The 19381-nt window shown below is 41.6% G+C and overlaps 1 protein-coding gene and 1 non-coding gene across 2 annotated transcripts; both read right to left on the reverse strand.

Moving 5' to 3' along the window:
* Window positions 1–1603: 1603 nt before the first annotated feature.
* Window positions 1604–17697, reverse strand: polr3e (polymerase (RNA) III (DNA directed) polypeptide E). The gene is made up of 21 exons (XM_030755834.1): window positions 17562–17697; window positions 16696–16800; window positions 14691–14741; window positions 14467–14544; window positions 14047–14162; window positions 13855–13937; window positions 13489–13596; window positions 12966–13015; window positions 12763–12882; window positions 12517–12602; window positions 12303–12347; window positions 12119–12210; window positions 11743–11863; window positions 11531–11612; window positions 11347–11406; window positions 10209–10366; window positions 10041–10102; window positions 9481–9944; window positions 6287–6364; window positions 2989–3111; window positions 1604–2901 (listed from the first exon to the last, which is right to left on the reverse strand). Exons 2-21 carry the CDS (start codon window positions 16732–16734, stop codon window positions 2845–2847), a joined length of 2073 nt encoding a protein of 690 aa, XP_030611694.1. The 5' UTR covers window positions 16735–16800; window positions 17562–17697; the 3' UTR covers window positions 1604–2844.
* Window positions 17698–17873: 176 nt separating this feature from the next.
* Window positions 17874–17955, reverse strand: trnal-aag (transfer RNA leucine (anticodon AAG)). The gene has a single exon. It is a non-coding gene; the product is annotated as a tRNA-Leu (tRNA).
* Window positions 17956–19381: the final 1426 nt, after the last annotated feature.

Raw genomic sequence — 19381 nt, forward strand, 5'->3', positions numbered from 1 at the left:
GAGTAAATAGATTTTAGGTTTTTCATTTTTAATGGGATGTCACAAATGTTAAATTCATGTGTGCTTTAAGGCCATTTAAATATCTATTGCAGCCATTCCCAAACTTAAGACTAACATGGCCTATTTTAATATCTGAAAATCTTCTGGAGGGTCACAGCTTTAATCACAATTTATATCATCATACATGGGTCGTCCCATCTGAAAATATTTAGAACATTTTCTTCTCAGTGACCTCTCATTTGTCTGTGGTTTATAATTTGAACATATGTCACAATTTTTTTAAAGTATAAAACATTTTTGTATTTAGAAGGTTCAAAAAGACAAAATTTAATGTTCTCATATGAGGACACAGGGTCTCAAGAGGTTAAATCATTATATAATGAAAGATAATATATGTAACAATATTATAAAATATATATTTAGATAAATAGTTAAATGCTCTAAACTCTCCATTTCGGACAATTTTTTTTTCTTTGCTCTGTATGACGTCAGTGAAACTGGAATTTCCTAATATGGTCATCTCAGACACACAGCTCTGCCCATGAGCACAGGAGCTCCACCCACATGCGCTTTGCTAGGTTCAGCCAATCAGAATAAAGCTGGCTAAGGCTACAGTTGCACTAGTGAAAACAATGGTTGGAGATTAGAATACAACCAAAACTATTACTTTGCTATCTCATCACCTTTGAAATAGTTACCTCGTAGACAGGGACCAGGTCTGTGACCACTCGTGCTTAGTTGCTGTATTCAAACAGCTTTCATGTGTCAAGACTGCAATAAAATGGAGTCAAGATGGGAATTACATGCAATCTGTTTGTGATAAAATGCAATTAACTGTGATAAATCAGTTGAAGTCACAAATCTGTTGCCATTTTCATACATAAAAAAAATCGCATTAACTACTTATTTAGTCTAGCCAGAACTTCATTGATTTGAAACAGAAATTCTCCCACAGACAGTGACATAGTTGCTGCAGGACAGGGATTTATCTGGAAGATGACACTTGGCAACTTTATTTTTTATATATAACCAGAATACAACCACAAACCTTCACCAACCTGCCTGAGAGCAATCGCAGTCAGCCTGAGTCGTACCACAGTTACTTGGAGACAGGTTGCCTCCCACCAGGTAACCTGTCTCCAAGGCATGTGGTCACCTAGAGGTGACAGCAAAGGTTTTTTTTTTGCTGAATATGAAAAAAATTCGAGGCAGTCACTGGGCAACCACCAATTTTTCCTAGTTGCCACCCTATTTACACTTTAGTATGACTAACCTGTTAAAAGCATGAGATAAAATCTTTGTTTCAGAAAGAGGATAAAATGAAGGACTATACAAATCATACCCTCTGAATCATACAACACTACTCTAATAGAATCCAGGACAAACTGAGTTTTAAATTAGCACAAACAGCCTCCTTTAAAGACTTACTGGTGTCAAACATGGTCTAAAGTCCAAAGGTGGTCAAAAGTCAAAGTCCAAAGGTGGTTATAAAACACCTTTGGTGTTTTATAACCACCTTTGGACTTGACTCTGCATTCATGCTTCTGTGCCACACTTCATCAGAAAACTACAGTAACAATAATGACAGAACACATCAAACATTTAAAGTGTTTATTGAGCAAAATAACCAACCAATGGAAAAAATATTACTAGGAATACTTGATGATGGAGGAAATGAGATTTGGCCTGAAATTCAGCTTTTATTTCCACAACTTGTGTTGAAAATCAAAGCGTTACCTCATATGAAGGGTGGGCATTTGTCCTGAAAGCCTTTTGAGGCAGAGGCACTTAGATAGAGGCTCAAGATAGCAGCACGTGGCAATAACGTCGGCATATCAACTGCATCACCACTTAAGAAGGTCCAGTGTTCGCGCTGGACTGGTGTTTGCACAAAGACAGATCTAAGTTTTAATCCAAATCACATATTTCTTGGTTCTCATCAAAATCAGTCACTCAAAGTTTCTCTCATTAAAGGGGGGGGTATCTGAATCTTTACATTCAACCAAGAAAACCCTCAACATCATCCATTTAAAAGGTTAGAAATCTGCATGTGACTGAGCAACACAAACGTGGAAAAGCCACATTTGATGGAGCAGCTTGGAGGTCCATGATTGCCAAAGACATCGAAAGATTTCAGTTCAGTAACACTTTTGCTTGTTTTGATTTTATCTCCCCCCCCTTTTTGCCTTACAGTGTTTGGCCATGTTTTAACTAAGCATTGATGGCTTTAAACCCACCCTTCTCCATTTATTTATTTAAATAAAAATATCATACTCAGCTGAAACTCCTCAAAGTGTGATTGGAGAAAGTGTAAAATTAATAGGTACAAAGAGAAAACTGTTTCCTGCCTAAAAAGGCCTTAAGCAACATTTGCAATGAAGTAAAACATGTTTTCTCTGGCAAAATTTACAACGAGGGATGAAGTGAAAGCGCTTTGAGCCACGACTGCTTTCAACTGTAAACACCAGCCTGATGTGGAAAAGTTTCATTGAAAAATAATTAAACATGAGGTCATAAATGCAAAAACAACTACTAATAAACTGCAAATATTCATCTTTCTAGTTCATTTTTTTCCCCCTCAGACTTTCCGGCTGTCAGAGTATGTGGGGAGCTTCAATCCTCCCCCTGCATCAGGGTGCTCACATGAACATCAGAAATGCTTCAGCTGAAATGAGAAAAGCTTCTTGTTCTGAGCACAGCCGACATCTTTGTCCTCAAATTGCCCACTCTCAGAGCTGGGCGAGCTGCTGCGATTGGCTCTCATCTCTCCAATGCCCTCCCGCGAGACACCCAGGAGTGGATATGATTGGCTGGGGGTGACCGCAGGGGGGCAGGCTCCCGGGGTCAGGACTGTATTGTTCCCTTTAGGTACCACATCCCTGCGTGGCTGCTGCAGCACTCCTAAAAAAAAAAAAAAAAAGACAACAGGTTAGATCAGTGGAAAACATCTGGTTAAAGGCAGATGTTGAGAATCAGAGCTCCGCTCACATTAAGCAGCCGGTCAATGTCGGCTTTGGACACGTCTCCAAACTCCTGAGCCAGTCTGGCCTGGATTATGTTCCTCCTGACGCGGTAGTTCTTCGCAAACACGTCGTAGAGCAGCCGGCGATGCTGCAGGAGGAAAACAAAACCACACAGAAGAATGAATTCAAAAGGCATACTATACTCTGACCTGTTGGGAAACAAAATCCAAATCAATCCAAGCAGCAACACTGAAGTGTGAACAAATGCACTTCCTCAAATGGCCACTTGATGATTTCTGAAAAGCTGAGAAACTGCATATAGATTAGGAATGCAACGATTAGTCGACATTGTCGACAATAAAAATAGTTGACCATGAATTTAATTGTCGATAAGTCGTTTTTTATTACTAATGATTTTTTTTTAATGGAGCGAGACATCTTCCTGGCTGTCTATCTCTGGCGAGCTTCACACATGTGCAATAGCATTCAGCGGCATGTTTAGTCATGGCGGCAAATGGTGAAAGAACACAGCACGCTAGATGATCCAAGGTTTGGGACAATTTCACACTCACTCCGTTTTTTTGTACGGCTGCAACGATTCATCGATGTAATCGATGACGTCGACTACAAAAATTTGTCGATGTGGAATTTCATTGTCGAAGTGTCGTACTTTTAAACCCATCCATCTATTTTGTTCCGCTTATCGTATGATTTTGTAATTGCAATACACTACAGGAAGACATGGGGCAGTATTGCCTCCATTGTCTGCCAGCAAGAACAACACCAACGAAGAAGAATGCAACAGAAGAAAACAGTGTTGCCAAGTCCACTTATTATAAGCGACTTTGGGCTTGTTTTTTTCTAATGTCGCTTGCAAATCTTGTGAGTCACAGGTTGCGGTTTTTTGGGCTTGTTTTTGAACGTCAAGTCGCTTATTTGGGCTTGACTTTCTTTCTGAGTGAAACTCGATTATCTCTCGGCGCCCCATAATAAACCAAAAGACGAGCGGTAGGTAGTTTGTCCCTTCCAAGCCCCCGTTTCCTGTTTATCGTTCCTGCCCATGTTGACAGGGCGCACACCCAAACAAACACTCATAACAGCCCAGAGTGAGAAGGAAGGATAACAATGAGTTCCAGTAAGTGGGGAAAATATAGAAAACATAATAAAGAGTGGGGGGGGGGAAAGAGCGCACTTAGAGAATGGATCCGAGCTCGGATGGGAGACAGTGGCGCAAAAAGTGGGTGTACGCTATATGCAATCCATAGGGGCGCCTCACAAGATGCGGCAAAATTATTTATCTAGTTGCATTTTCTATATTTAACAGCTGTGCATATGATATGATCAATAACAGAGGCACGGCACTGATTAGGCACCCCTGTGCTCCTTCACCTCCCCTTCTCCTGTCGCCCCCTTAGACACACACAAACATTTTTTCGTTTGTTTGTGATTGGTAGAAAATAAAAGTCTGTAATAGAAATCTTGTATTTTATAAGTCCATGAATAGGTGAGATCTGCAGGCATGAACACAGTAAACCTTGAGAGGGTGTGTGTGTGTGTGTGTTATGGGGGGGTTAAAATTGCATCCGCAAACACCTCAGAAAGTAGCTGCCGTACTGATGAGAGACGTATCAAAGGCACTCTGCAGATTTTGCAAGTGTGAAATATGTGCTCACCATGCTGATGCAACATGCTAATACCGAGAAGCACACAAAAAGACTGTGCACCCTTCTCTTCTATGAGGCTAAGAAACATGGGTTTCACTGCTCCAAAACACAATGAGACAAAACAAAGAAATGAGCTATACTGCTTGGAGCTATACTGCATAAAAGGGGCCTCAGTTTTACACAATGTTGTAGGTTGCCAGTTGGGCTTATTTTGGGCTTGTTTTCATAGAGCTGGTTGCTTGTTTCTATCACAAGATCTGGCAACACTGGAAGAAAGTAACAGAACAGCGGAACACTAGCGGAACAGAGAGGAGGTTGGAGAAAATTAAAGAAAATGGAGACAGACTGTCAAAAGGTGTGGGAGCATTTCACCGAAAACAAAAGTAAAGCTGAATGCAGACTGTGCAAAGCAGAGATTTCTTTCCACGGCAGCTGCACTGCACTGTTTAAAACGCCGGCACCCTGGATGGGTACGTTAGTGTGCCGTAGATACCTGTTAATGTTTGTGCAGTAATGTTTCTGTTCGTTTACCTGTCAGAAACAAGCTCCCATGGATAATGTTTGCTAAGCACCGCCATTTCAGTTATGTTAGCTAACGAGTGAAGGACAATAGGAGCAGCTACGATGGCTCCTATTTTTTTTTCTCATAATAATATCAGCATTCATTCTGAATAGTAAACCTCTGTATGAACCGAATCATCTGTAAACTTTTCAGCTGTTTTGGACGGAAAAATCTTTTTAATTTGAAGCCTTATTTGAAATTTTGGACAGAGGCCATTTTTATTTATTTGCACATTATATTTTAATTTAAAAATAAAAATTGCATTTACTTTAATATGCATTTTTTATTTGATATTTACTGTGATGTCACATTAATGTTAAAAATACATTTGATTAGTTTCAAACGCATATTTTTATGGGTCATTATTTTAATTGTGAGAAGAGAACAAGGTGATGTTAACAGGTGGGCAGGCTTGAACAGGTGAGTTAAGATTGAAATAATCAATGACTAATTGACTAATCAATAACAAAAATGACAGATTATTCGACTACCAAAATAATCTTCAGTTGCAGCCCTAACGGAGTGAGACGTCTTCCTGTCCGTCTAGCTCTGGCGGGCATGTTTGGTCATGTGGCTACTGGTGAAACTGTGCCAACTTTGTTTTACAGGAAAGAAAAAGTACTATATATTTTTTTATGGTTGGAAAAATGCACCGTTAAATTTACATCAGAAGCAAACCTGATTCAATTTTTGAATTAAGTATCCATCTTCCGTGTCTTTACTACCACATTTTCATACCTGTCAAGTTTTGTATTTAAAAAACACGTCAAATTTTCCACCGCTGAAAATAGAAGTCGCTATATGACATCGTCGCCTAATTTGCATAATTGGTCATTTGCATGAAGTTGCAAATCAGTCTTCAGTCAGACGTTTTACAAAAGTCAAAGAAAACACACAGAACTGCGTCCTGCTTCGTGTTACAGTGCACCTATAGTAACGAACAGTCATGTCCCACGCTGAAACACTGCTGCCTGTGGTTTTTTCAGTTCTTCTGAAATTTCAGTGATTACAGACTCTGGCCTGTGGTGTGTTTTAGCTGCTAACGGCAGCATCGAGTGTCAGATGAGAGCAACGCTTTGAGAGTGTTGAGTGTTTACCTTGTCGAAGTCCTCTCCGGTCTCCCACAAGCCAAACACCTTCTGTTCATCTGGGGCCGCTTTGGTCTGAGCAGGAAACTAAAGTCAGAGGGAAACAGAAATATTAGAGGAGAGAGAAAAAAAAAAAAAAAAGGATCCTGATCCCTAAACCTGCTCTCAGTCTGAGCAGGAAGCTAAGTCTTCTGAGACTGTTTGGACTGGTTTGAGACCATCTGCAGCTGAAAAATGAAACCAACACATAAAACAGCAGTACCTCTAATGACCATCTAAGTGTTGCTCTAACAGACCAAACACTAATATTGAACCCTCAAAATGCAAAGTGCAGAGACCAATGGGTGATATCACCATGGCTCTGTCCATCTGTTGTATACAGTCTATGTTTTAGGCATGCATCTGGATCTGAGTGTCACGTTATGAAACAGTTTAACATAGTATAGTAAATCAAAAAAAAAAATCCCTGTTCAGTACTGCATCTCCCAATAAAACCCACTGACTTGACACTGACCCGTGAATTGCCAGACATCTAAATAATCATGTTTACAGTGGCGTGGAGGTCAAATCACCCGATTCCAGATCTGCCTGCGTCTGCAGACAGCCTCCCGGCTTAACCCCTTGCTGAGAACTAATAAGCTTTCCTGTGAGGTTAACAACCTGTTGCATAACAAAGCTGGACCACACCCTCCCCCCACAGTCCTCAAAATCCTCTAACATCAAGGATGTAGATAGGATAAAACCCAAGCCAAGACAGGGTTGGGCCTGGCTGCTTAATGAAGCAAGCATCTGTGGCAAAAACCACAACACTTCCTGCCCCGTGAGAAACCACACCAATAACAGCACAGGTTATAAGATGATAACAGACTACATTGTTACATACTGAACAAACAACCACTGTAGCTCAGGGAACAGGCCAAGAGACTAAAAACACAGGAGGTATCAGGTGACTACAGCAAGGTGTGCATTCCCCTACAAGCAAAATGACCGTTAATGTTGTTATTCTGGACAGGAAAACTGATACCTGCATTCAAGCTGGCAACAAGAAATCCCCCACATTAAACCTCCACTCCATTTAACACTAAACAGAGACCAGCTCCATAGCTTTATTATTGCACTCTACTACAGTAGCTCTGCACAATTCACAGTTCAAAATAACCTTTTTTTTGTATTATATTGGGTCTGTGACCATGAATTCATCAAATGACCATTAAACTTCAACTTTAAGCTACAGTGTGTTTAAAACAATGTTTCCTGTGAGCATCCAGCATTATAAGAGTACAATGTGACAGAAAATTAGGAAAAGCATATTAGGCCCTCTTTGAACTACTACCCTGTGACACAGACACTACATGATTATCTTAGCTTGAAGCTACTGTAACAGTTCAACGAGCCTTGCCCTAAACTGCATCACATGGCTGCGTGTACTGAACAGTGGATGTGGTCAGTGGTTTGCTTCATCCTGTTACTTTGCACCAACTGTATTGTTTTTCTTGTCATTTTCATATTCTGCAGCACCAAATGTGCACTTCTTAAACTCTCACTTCACTCTTTCACATTTTACCAATCTATATAAACAGATCTGAATATGCAGAATCGGCAGGCAAAGGAGGAACACTTCAGTTACTGGAAGCTTTTTGGATTCTTTACAGATTGACGAATTATCTTTGAACAGGCTTTGGTTGTATGCAGGTGAACAGTGTGTGTGGAGGACAAACAGACGATTGCATTTGCCAAAAAAATGTTTGTTAAAAATTTATCTGCATTTGTAAACAACAACCTGCAGACATCTTGCCCTGGATTATCTGCTTGCTGCTCACAAAGCCCAGAAAAACCATCTCTTCATTTTGGGGGGGGGGGGGGGGGGGGGTCTTCTCTTCTCTGCACCAACTAATCAAGGGGAAAAATCCACTCCAAAAATAATAATAAAACAAACTTCACAAGATCAAAAAAGGAGGGAGGCGCCATCTTCTGTCACTATTCCGCAATTGCACTTTACACGATAATTATTGCCACCCTTTTTATATATAAACTTAGCACAAAAAGTGTCTGGTTGAGGATTTCTTTGTAACAATGCTTCTTAGCAATAAATATTACAGTGTTGGAAAGCCTGTTTTTGCCACATTTGTAGGGAAATTGCATTTGTAGGTTGAGCAGCAGAGTTGAGTATGCGGGTTGCACCCATGAAAAATTTGCCAAATCTTCTCTGCCAATGCCAAACCGCTCATTCTGCTGTTGACTCTTGGTTTGAGCCTCTGGTACCCCAGGTGCTGACAATCAGACTTGTCGTCATTGCAGACAATCTCAATGTGGAGATATCAAGATGATATTCTGCAACCAGTGGCAATCCCATATTTCCACAGTCTGGGACTGAACTGAATCCTCCCAAGATGACAACACTTGCCCCGCAGAGTGGGATTTATCAGAGACTACCTCCAGAATTTGGGAGCGGACAGGATGGAATGGCATGCCTGCAGTCCCGACATCAACCCCACTGAACACACGCGTGATCAGTTTGGGCATGCTGTTCGTGCCAGAGTGACCAACCTAACCACATCAGCTGACTTGTGACAAATGCTGGTTGAAGAATGGGATACCATCTCATAGCAGTCTGTGACCAAGCTGGTGACCAGCATGAGGAGGAGGTGCCAGGCTGTTGTGGCTGTGTATGGTTCTTCCACATGGTACTGAGGCTCCGGTTTGTTAAATGAAAATGAAAATTGTTAAACTAACAATATGTCTTTTTTCTTCAGATCTCAATCATCCAATCCAATAAATAACACCAAACAAGAGTCTGGAATATCCTGCTCCCAGCACAACCCAACTCTGGATAAGGGATGGATGAACCGACGTTAATTATTTACCAAGATGTTGAAGGAAGAAATCCACTACATCAAAAAAACAAAATGAAACCAACCCTTCAAACTGTATTTCCCGATTTCAGATGTTTACATGAACTGTTTAAACTCTTGGACACCAATGCAGCCCCAATAGCCCAATAATGGTAGTCAGAAAATTTTTCTGTGATAATTGTGTGCATTTCACTCAAATATTTCTGCATAAACAAAGTTAGGGGGGGGAAAAAAAAAAAAAAAAAAAAAAAGTATCCTGAATGGAACAAACAAACAAAATAAAATAAACTGCTAAAATATCCAGAGCTTCGATCACAGAAAATTATATTTTTTCTCTCCCTGAATACTCACAGGCACCATTATCTGTTTGCACTGTTGGCTGAGCAGTATGGCGTCTTGTAGCATGTGGTCCGAGATGGAGTGGAAGACGCTCCGACCGACCGGCATGGACGCCACATGGAGGTTAAACAGCCTCTTCAGCTCATTCAGCGTGAGCACAAAATGCTTCCGGAAAGTCTTTATCACGAAATCCTGCAGCTCCGGGGACGGCGTGTTGGTGGGACTCCCTCCATTACTGTTAGCGTGGTCAAAGTCAGGGGAGGTGGCACTGGGGTAACCATTGACAGAACCGTTGGGAATGGAGGAGGAGGATGTGTCCATTGGCTCATCTTCTCTGTCGCTGACGGGCTCCTGTTTGACACGGACGCTGCTTCCTCCACGCCTGGCCTCCAGGTCCTTCTGCAGCGACGACTGTTTTTCTTGCGCTCGCTCCTGAGCCATCTTCAGACGCTGCTCCCCGCTGATGTGGACGGGATCTAGAAAACACCACACGGAAAACTTTAAAAAAAAGCTCAGAGGAGTATGCAGATATCATTTAGAGGGTAGTTGTAAAAATGTAACTCAGTACAAACCAGACTGAGCGGACTTCTTTGGCACAAAGTCTTCTTTAGAGAAATTAAACACCTTTTCCAACCTTCAAAGAGAGAAAAAAAAAAAAAGCCAGATTATTCGAATCCAGTGGAGTGTCGCGCTATTAAATGGTTTTTGCTGATCTGGTGCCTTCTTCGAGTGTTGCCTACTTGCTCTGGATGCCAAGCCACAGCATGTTCTGCCTGTGGGCAACATCTGGGTGTTTCTCAATGAAGTCTACATCAGTAGGCAGCAGGAACTCCCAGCCCCGGTTGGCCCGAGGAGCCGCCACGTGTTCCAGGAACTCCTTCACGTCTTCCGGGGGAAGCTGCAAGAGGTCACGGGAAGATTTTAGTTCTGTTTACCTGCATGAACCAAACAACTGCAACCTCGAGGTTGCAAACATAAAACAGAGCAATACACTGAGGGACATTAGAACTTCAGTAACAGCATCCTTCCACATACTGAATGCTGAGGATGCAAAGGGACTAATTCAAAATGCAACGAGCCTCTGAAGCCTCTTTCCCACCAACAGGGTTCTGGAGCCGGTGCCTTTATTTGAACCGTTAGGCGAGTTTTCCACCGCGAAAGCACTCGGTGCTCGGCCGAAAAACAGGTTCAACTCCGGCCCTGCAAACTAGCTGGTCTCGAACCAAGAACACGTGACGAAAGCGGCAGAAGGGCGTGACTCTGCTGTCTCAACATCAGGTTTTCTACTATATTACATGTGTATTACATGAGAAAAGTGAAGGGATTTTCACAGCTGTGAATTAGGTTGGGCTCTAAGGCTGAACTTGCTGCTTTGTATCAGTTCATATCACAGACAAAAGGACACAAAGTGCGTACTTGTCGTCTTGCTCTAATCGCTGTCTGTGTTTCCCTCTGTGCTGCACACAGATGCAGCAGTAGTTTGGTTTGGACCCTAAAACGTATTTGCAGCACAAGAAATAGGAGCGTGCTCTCCCACGTTTGTGCGCTTCGGCTTCCGTGTCCAGACGGGGACCCGCCCACTCATACGTAAAGGAGCAGTTCACAGAAACATGGTGCAAACGCGGGCCCGTTCTTAAGCGTTTCGCCGGTTCATTGGGAACAGCACGAGCACTGGCACACGAACCGGCTCCTCGGTGGTGGGAAAGTAGCATGATATAAATATCCTGAAAACTGTGCACACTAAATAATTAATTTTACTCAGCTACTTCCAATAACCACACCCCTACAAACACCACAGATATCAGTGTGACTCTCTCAGGCTCGTTATTAACAAACAGAAACATTCAATCAAACGTCTCATTTTGGTGACGTCCTTACTTTGATGACGGACGCAATCTCCTTTCTCATCACAGAGCGCTCCAGAGTAAACCTCCACATCTACGAGAAAAAAAATCTGATTTAAACTACGACTGTCAAGCATTATATTGCCGCTGGTTTGATTCTGGGTAGCTCCATAAAAGGTGAGGGGGAAAAAATAAACTAAAGAGTGACAGAAGCTCACCACAAAGTCTCTGCCACGGCAGAGGACCTCAGCAGGGACACCACTGTGAGCACTGAAGGTGTTTTTAGGATACAGAACATCACTGTGGAGAAAAAGACAACAATAAAACTATAAAGAATATCACATCAGTCATGTCTCACTCAACATAAAAATAAGAAATTAGACAAGCCTTGTTTCAATTAAGCTGTTTGATAAAAGATCATTGGTCCTACCTCTTGACAACCCAGTTCCCCTGAACCAGCAGTGCCACCTGCTGGATGCAGCGCAGCACTGAGGTCGAGTCTGTGCCAGAGGCAAGCAGGCCCATCAGGTTGGCAAACGGCATTACCTTCACTGGAGAGGAGAGACACAGGGAAATGGCTTTAATCGTACATGATGCGAGTGAAATACATGTTATTATATCTAAAAACAAAGTGCAAAGTCAGGAAGAGAATGTCACCGCTTATGCTTTGGTGCCCCCACCTGGCACAAAGAAGAAACTGCATGGGAAATGTTGACCAACTTCATGGTAAAGGTAAAAAAAAAAAAAAAACCCCAAACAAAACATATTTTCTTAAAAGCACTCAGTTGTTCCCAATCTTAACCTACCATTCTTCATCAGGGTCTTGACCTGTTCTCCCAGCGGCAGAGTTCGGAGCTGAGCCATGGAGAGCACATTACTGGGACCCACAGGCTTCACGCTAACACGCAGACAGGAAAGCGAGTTAATGATGCGTCTGTCATTCAGTTTAGATGTAAAAACATTTACCAGAAGAGAGGGGAGCACACTTACACTTTCTCCTCTGTAAGGGGCGGCATCAACATCGCCAGATACTCCCTGAGAAAATAAAAGAAGTGAGAGAGGAGAACAGAACAAGAGCAGAACTAAAAATGCATTGACATATGGCTCAAAATTTTTCATCAGTGGCTAAGAAATAAATTAGACACCCCATCGAAGCCCTGTAATAGAAGCGTGATGTATTAAGAAGCCATTTGTTTGTACTCACTTTGGAGTTTTCACCAGTTCAGAGTTTTCCGAGGCATCCACCGACTGACAGAACAGGTACTGCCGTTCATGCTCCGAGCGCCCGTCCTGAATTCGACACGGCAAACACAAACTGCTTCATGATGACGCATTGCGAGCACATAACAAATCTCTCATAATGTCAGCTGTCATGAAATTAGACAAATTCAACTTTTTTTTCTTCTTTTTTTTTTCAAATTCAACCTTAAATGATGAGCGCTCCCTTTACCTTGACTCCATGATAGGACAGGTGAACCCAGGGTTCTTCCGCTTGCTTCTTCTGGAGGAATTCATATGACTGGATCCTTCTCTGACGGGCCTGCTCCGACTCGGGACGAGCAAACCTCACCTGGAGCGTGAGCAGGAGAAATTTTAGACAGTTGAATCAGGGTAATTATGAGCTTGTGCCCAAGTGTGCATTTAAGTATTTACCGTAATTGCTTTGGCTTCCTCCTCGGCTTCATCCTGAGAGGAGTCTCCACCTGTACACACAAGACTCTGGTCATATAACCGTAATCATACCTGCTCGTACCACAGTGTTTTAAGAAACTGTTATTATAAAAATGAAGTGCTCTAAGACAAAAATGCAGCTAAAGACAGTTGTTTTCTTATTAACTTCAATATTGTGTCAATTAAATTACAGAAACAGTGAAAAACTGCTTGCACCCTGAATCCAGAGGCAACATTTTAATTTTATTCATCAGGATTTGACTAACAAACAACTAAAAACCTGGAGATCTTTGGTTTATTACTTCATTTAACTGAGAAAAGCAGCAAATTTTCAGATATAAGATTCTAGAAGGAGAATTTTAAAATTTAAAGATGATTCAATGAATAATTTCTGCTTATCTTAGGACAATCTCAAGGTTTGAGAGAACAAAAAACACCTTTCTTTGTGTATACTACACTAATCCTTCTTATAATTTAACCTGGAAAACAGGAAAAGCAGACACACCTTCATTGGCCGCCTCTCTCTCTCTGGTTTTGTTGTCAGCCTTGTCCAGGTAAGAGAAGCTCGGCCTCATCTGAAGGATTCCCATCAGAGGTGTGACGTGAAGTTCACCTGTTAACACCATTAATAAAACAATCAGATCATAAATCCTGCTCTGATTGCAGATTCATAATGTGTGTGGATATTAATGCAAACATATGGTTAATTAGCTGGATGTGACCTTACAACCAAAAGATAAAAAAGGGACTCTGTACTGAGTGACCTTTGAGTATTTACAGGAACAGTTCAGACAAGCCTACAAACACAAACATGGTGCCACACTACACTACAACTACACACAGGCTGCTGAACCCATTAATCAGGTCAGACCTTTGCGAAGCACAGCAGCTGCGTATCTGGAGGTGTTGGTGGTGGCCTGGATGGATGAGAAGGTTTGCTTGTCCATCACTTTACTGGAAGTTTTAAAAATGAACAGTCAGATTGGGGAAAGGGCATGAATCAAAGAAAAATCTATAAATAAACTGTTAAGGTTAAAAAAAAACCAAAAAAAAACAGACATACGCTGAGTAGGTGTTGGTTTCGTCATAACCCGTGCCGTCCACATTCAGGGCGATTTGCTCTCCCTTACTGCGACAGTAGTTTGGACTCATTATGTCCATGGATATTTCCAGCTCCACCTGCATAAGGAGCCGTACATAAAATAAATGACATACAAGTACACTGACCTGATATTATGAACCCAGCTTTATCAAAAGATTCTGTTCTCATAACTTCTGCAAATTAGCATATATTTTGGTAGATAATGCCCCATTTGCACATTAAAACATAACATTCCCAAAAACTTGCAATACAAAAAAATATTTATTTTAATGTAAGTAAGTAATTTGGGAAATGTGCTTTACCCTATTCACACGTCTCTCCTAAAACAAACACATTTTCAAGAAAACGCTAAAAGTAAACAAACATCAGGTTTCTGGTTACCCTTTGCTGCTTGGGTTTGATCTTAGCCGCCAAGTGGTTGACATCATCGTAGGTCATATTGGATGGTCGGACAGGGTACTGCAACAGGAGGAAGCAGTGAACTTAAATAGTGACTCTTTGAACATTAAACATCAACAGACAGACATTCCAGATAACTCAACAAAACTCCTCACACATTGGGTCGCGCCCATTAGCACTTGGGTACAACAAAGGAAAAAGCTCACCTGGAAAAGATACAGCTTATCTGCGAGGCTTTTGGCAAGGTACACGTCAATCTAAAAGAAACAAAAATGTAGATCAAAGTCAAACAAGCTGACACGAGGAGCCAGAGGATTTTCTCATTAAACCAGACTTTCCTACAAATGTACTGCACAAACTCAAAATTTCAGGCATTACTCAGAGATTATTTTAGATGCTTGTTGTGTCTTATGTCTGCTCCATTTCTTCTTCTGGACTTGTGCCTCTTGCAAAAAAAAAAAAAAAAAAAAAAATGCAAGAAAGCTGATAGCTCTTTGGGAATCACCTTACTGGTGCAAAAATACTATTTTTTCATAGATTCAAATTAAGAAACTGGAACGGTGGCAAAAAGGCGGCATGAAGGCTCTATGTGCAAAGCGGGCGGTGACGGTGGAGAGTTTCGCTAGTCGCTGTGCTAACATACCTGCTAACGTTTCCTTGTTCCGCTGTGAGAATTAATCCGATGTTCAACTTTTGTTTCGCATAACTTTTCTCCCAGATCGTTCGCGCCCCACCTGTCATGACTCTGTGGCCCACCAGTGGGGCGCACCACACAGTTTGAGAAACACCACCCTAGACAATATTATTAGAAAACACTGCATGCTTTTTCTTTTCTATGTAGATGATACCAAGTTATATTTATCTATGACGCCAGATGACACAAATCAATTAAACTACAGGAATGTCAAAGCCATAAAGGCCTGAATGTCCAGTAATATTCTTCTCCTAAATTCCGACAAAACTGAAGTCTTTATGTTTGTCCCTGAAAATCTTAGAAACATGGCATCTAACCAGAAACTTACTCTGGATGGTGTGGTATGGATAGCTCCTTAAGCATGCACATTAAATATGTAGGACTGCTTTTTTTGTGCAGCATTGCTAAAATTAGAAAGATCCTATCTCAGATTGATTATACAGCATGAGAGCACAAGTTTGAATTGATTTTGGATTTTCTCTAATCCAACATAGACTCTAATATATACATGTACATAGGCTATTATTTGGTTAAATGTCCCCTTAGCATTTGTACCTCGACAAGACATTTTTGGTAGCCATCAACAAGCTTCTGGCATCATTCTGGCTGGACAATTGACCACTTGTCTTGGCAGAATTGGTAGAGTTCATTTAAATTGGTTGGTTTCCTGGCACGGACCCAGCTTTTAAGTGTAGTCCACAAATTTTCTATACAGTTGAGGTTGGTGCTTTGGGAAGGCCATTCCAGAACCTTCCACTCGAAAACCAGTTTTGATGGTTGTTTGTGATCATTGTCCTTGTGTCCAAGTTCCAATCGTCTAGCTACTGACTTGTTAAGTTAAAGATGAAAAATCTAGGGGCAGCTAAACAGCCCCAGAGAATGATGCTACCACCCACCATGCTGGACAGCTGATACAGTGTTCTTAATTTTGAAAGTCCTCACCTTTACTTGTGCAATATATCTCAATCTTTGTCTCGTCTGACTATAAAAGCTCTCTCGCATTTGGCTCGTCCGTGTGAGCAGCTGCAAAATTTTAGTCATGCTTGAGGGTGCTGATTTTGGAGCAGGGGCTTCTTCTTGGTGGCACCCTCTCAGTCCATGACAATGTAAAAAAAAAAAAAAAACACACTTCACTGTAGACAGTGAAACTGGTGTTCCCACAGTTTCCAGTTCATGGCAGTTAGTGATCAATCACGATGACTAACGAGAAATTAATAGGCCTTGTGCTTATCCAGTTAAAAAAAACTTTGTAGAATCTTCAGCACCACTTATTAAACTATTAAGTGAGTGCATGTATATATTTGAGCCTGTATGTATACAAATATCCAGCAGCCGGTACTCTACTTGATACCTGATAATACCTAATAGAGTCTATGTCTGGGAAACACCTGGGAATTGTTTACTGCCACTAAGGCTGTGTTCATATTGATAAAAGCAGAACAGCAATGAAGGTGCATGGGGCAGACAATATGCTATATAGGACCGTAATACCCTTTTACGTCAGCCTGTAAACATACCTCCTCTATAATGGGGTCATCATCATCTCCACTGGCCATGTTGATGGAGTTGGAGCAGGAGGGTGAGAGGGGCAGATCTTGGGGGAGGAGGGGGGTAGGGGCAACCTGGAAACAAAGATAAAATTGGGTTACAGGAGCTCAATGTCCGGCTGCACACTCCTGTTACTGTTATGGAGTGGCTACACCCAGACTGGCAACAAAGGCAGCAAATGACAGGAACAGAGTGATCCGGCACATCATGGTTACGTCACAGTTCGTGTCAGGGGTCTCAGTATTGATAGCAGCCAATACTCTTTAAATAACCCATCCCAACAAGTAAACCATAAGATGGTCAACTTCCTATGACGTTCGTGTAGTTTGTCATGTGATGCCTTCACGGACACACTCAGGTAAAACTCACATGATGCAACCCAGCAGTAAAGGACTGCTCCTCATGCAAACATTACCATATCAAACATTATGACCAGCTAACAAAACAGCGTTTTCAAATAGGTATAACGCCCATTTACTGACCGCTTATAGGGAGTGTTTATGGTTAAGTTACCTTCATTAGCAGCAAACCCTTTGAGCACTTGACATGGGCCTACACTACACTGCGGGATAACGTTTTTTTTTTATTCTGTTAAAAAAAAAAAAAAAAAAAGGAGCATTAAAAAGAAGAAAACGGGAAACGCAAGACCACCTTAAAGATCTCGTTTCCTGAAAACAAACATACAAGCAGCAGTATTAGCTACCAGGCTTGCAGCTAGCAATTGTAGCCTAGCGTGAGCTAGCTTAGCATGGCGTGTGAGTTAAAATAACAGATTCAGTCACCGGGCCTGATTTTAACGCCTCTTTATGTAAACAGGAGCAGATTCCTCTCTCACCTGCGCTTTTCACCTACAGCTTTAGCTATCTCATCCGGGTGTAGACAGCCCAGGACGGTGGTGCAAAGAGCTGCTGCTGAAGTGGAGTTTTAACTCAAGCCAGCTGGAGGATACTGCTCCTGTGATACCATGTTGACTCTGCTCCACAGACACGTGGGGAGGAGCCCGTGCCCATAATGCACAGCGAGTCCGCCAGACCCTTCTTGTCTCATTATTTTGGTAGACTGTTGATTAATTAGCAGCTACAGTGGGTGGCTACGTATGGATAACTTTAATTTTTAAATAGAAACTTTAAATAGAAAAATGACATCCTGGCAGCGGTGGGATTCGAACCCACGCCCCCGAAGAGACTGGAGCCTTAATCCAGCGCCTTAGACCGCTCGGCCACGCTACCACTGGAGGACTCTCCGTTCAAACCTATAATATTCCAAACACCTAAATATGTAGTGCTCTGAAGGTAGACGGAGTGCACCAAAGTTAACACAACACCCTTCAAATATATGAAACACAGGTATTTGTCCCCCACAAAACCCTGAAGGAAGCAAAGAAAAAGTTACAGCGCAAGGCAACAATGTTTCCAGAGTTTTCTTCATCAATGACCAATGTGAAATATGAGTTCATAGAACCATTGAATATCCACTCCTGTCTTCTGATGTCATTTGCATGCAGGCAAGAATTTAATAACCACTGAGAAGCCAGAAAGAAAAAGGAGGAGGAAATCTGATACTTTGTTCTCAAAAGATCTGAAAACTAACAAACTGCCACTTTTGTTGTCTGACCTTAGATGCAGACTTGTGCCCACGTTTTAGGTCCAATAGGTTTTTGTGTTTGGGTTATAGTTGTTTCTAATGGACGTGAGAAAAATGTAATGAAATAATAAAACAATTAACAAATAATGTAATTTGAGATCCAAAGACATGCAAAATATACCCTGGGGCCTCTCGGGTAATGACAAATTGTTAGAAAGTTTATACTATATGACTTCTATTAAGGACATTTATTAAGACTGCAGCAGTAGATAGAGGATGTAGACAACTTCAGTGAGTAGGAAAAAAGTTCATGTCTGTTCTCATTAAAGTGGAGTTTAGGACGCCTACTGAAAAATACTGTTGTGCAGGGGTGAGACAACAGTATTGTTGTGATGTGTTGTCAATTATGTTCAGCAGTTTGTGTAACAGCCTTCTCTCAGTAAATGACTCAGAGGCTCCAGAGAGGTCTGCAGCACAGAGCCAGCCTTCTTAATCAGCTTGTTCAGCTTCCAAGTGTCACTGGCTCTGATGCTGCTACCATAACAGACAGAAACAACAAACTAGTAAAAAAAAAAAACAAAAAAAGTGAAACATTTTACTGAATACATCAGAAGTTCAGAGTTTCTTCAAGAAGCAGTGTCTGCACTCTCAGTTCCTGTGCAGTTGTGGCCAAATGTTTTGAGAATGACACAAAGATTGTTTTTTTTTTTTGGTTTGCTGCTTCAGTGGTTTTAGATCTATTTGTCAAACGTTTCCATGGTATACTGAAGAATAATGACAAGCATTTCATAAGTTTCAGGAGCTTTTGATAATTACATTAGGTTTATGCAAAGAGCAGTGTTGGCCCTTCCTTTTCAAGATGTCAGCAATTGGCCCCGACATGCTGTCAATCAACGTCTGGGCCAAATCCTGACTGATAGCAGCCCATTCAGGCATAATCAGTGCTTGGAGTTTCTCAGAATTTGTGGGGTTTTGTTTGTCAATCCAGCTCTTGAAGTTTGACCACAAGTTCTTGATGGGAATAGGGTCGGGAGAGTTTCCTGCCATGGACCCAAATTTTCAGTGTTTGTT

The sequence above is a fragment of the Archocentrus centrarchus genome, chromosome 19 (genome assembly GCF_007364275.1).
Source record: "Archocentrus centrarchus isolate MPI-CPG fArcCen1 chromosome 19, fArcCen1, whole genome shotgun sequence".
Classification (NCBI taxonomy): Eukaryota; Metazoa; Chordata; class Actinopteri; order Cichliformes; family Cichlidae; genus Archocentrus; species Archocentrus centrarchus.

Bases quoted from the DNA above. Each gene is read 5' to 3' on its own strand.
- polr3e (XM_030755834.1), bottom strand. From the start codon at position 16,734: ATGGCCAGTGGAGATGATGATGACCCCATTATAGAGGAG. The intron at 13,938-14,046 runs GTATGTCTGTTT...TAAAACTTCCAG, and splicing joins GAAACCAACACCTACTCAGC to TAAAGTGATGGACAAGCAAA. The intron at 9,945-10,040 runs GTTTGTACTGAG...GGTGTTTTCTAG, and splicing joins AAAGAAGTCCGCTCAGTCTG to ATCCCGTCCACATCAGCGGG.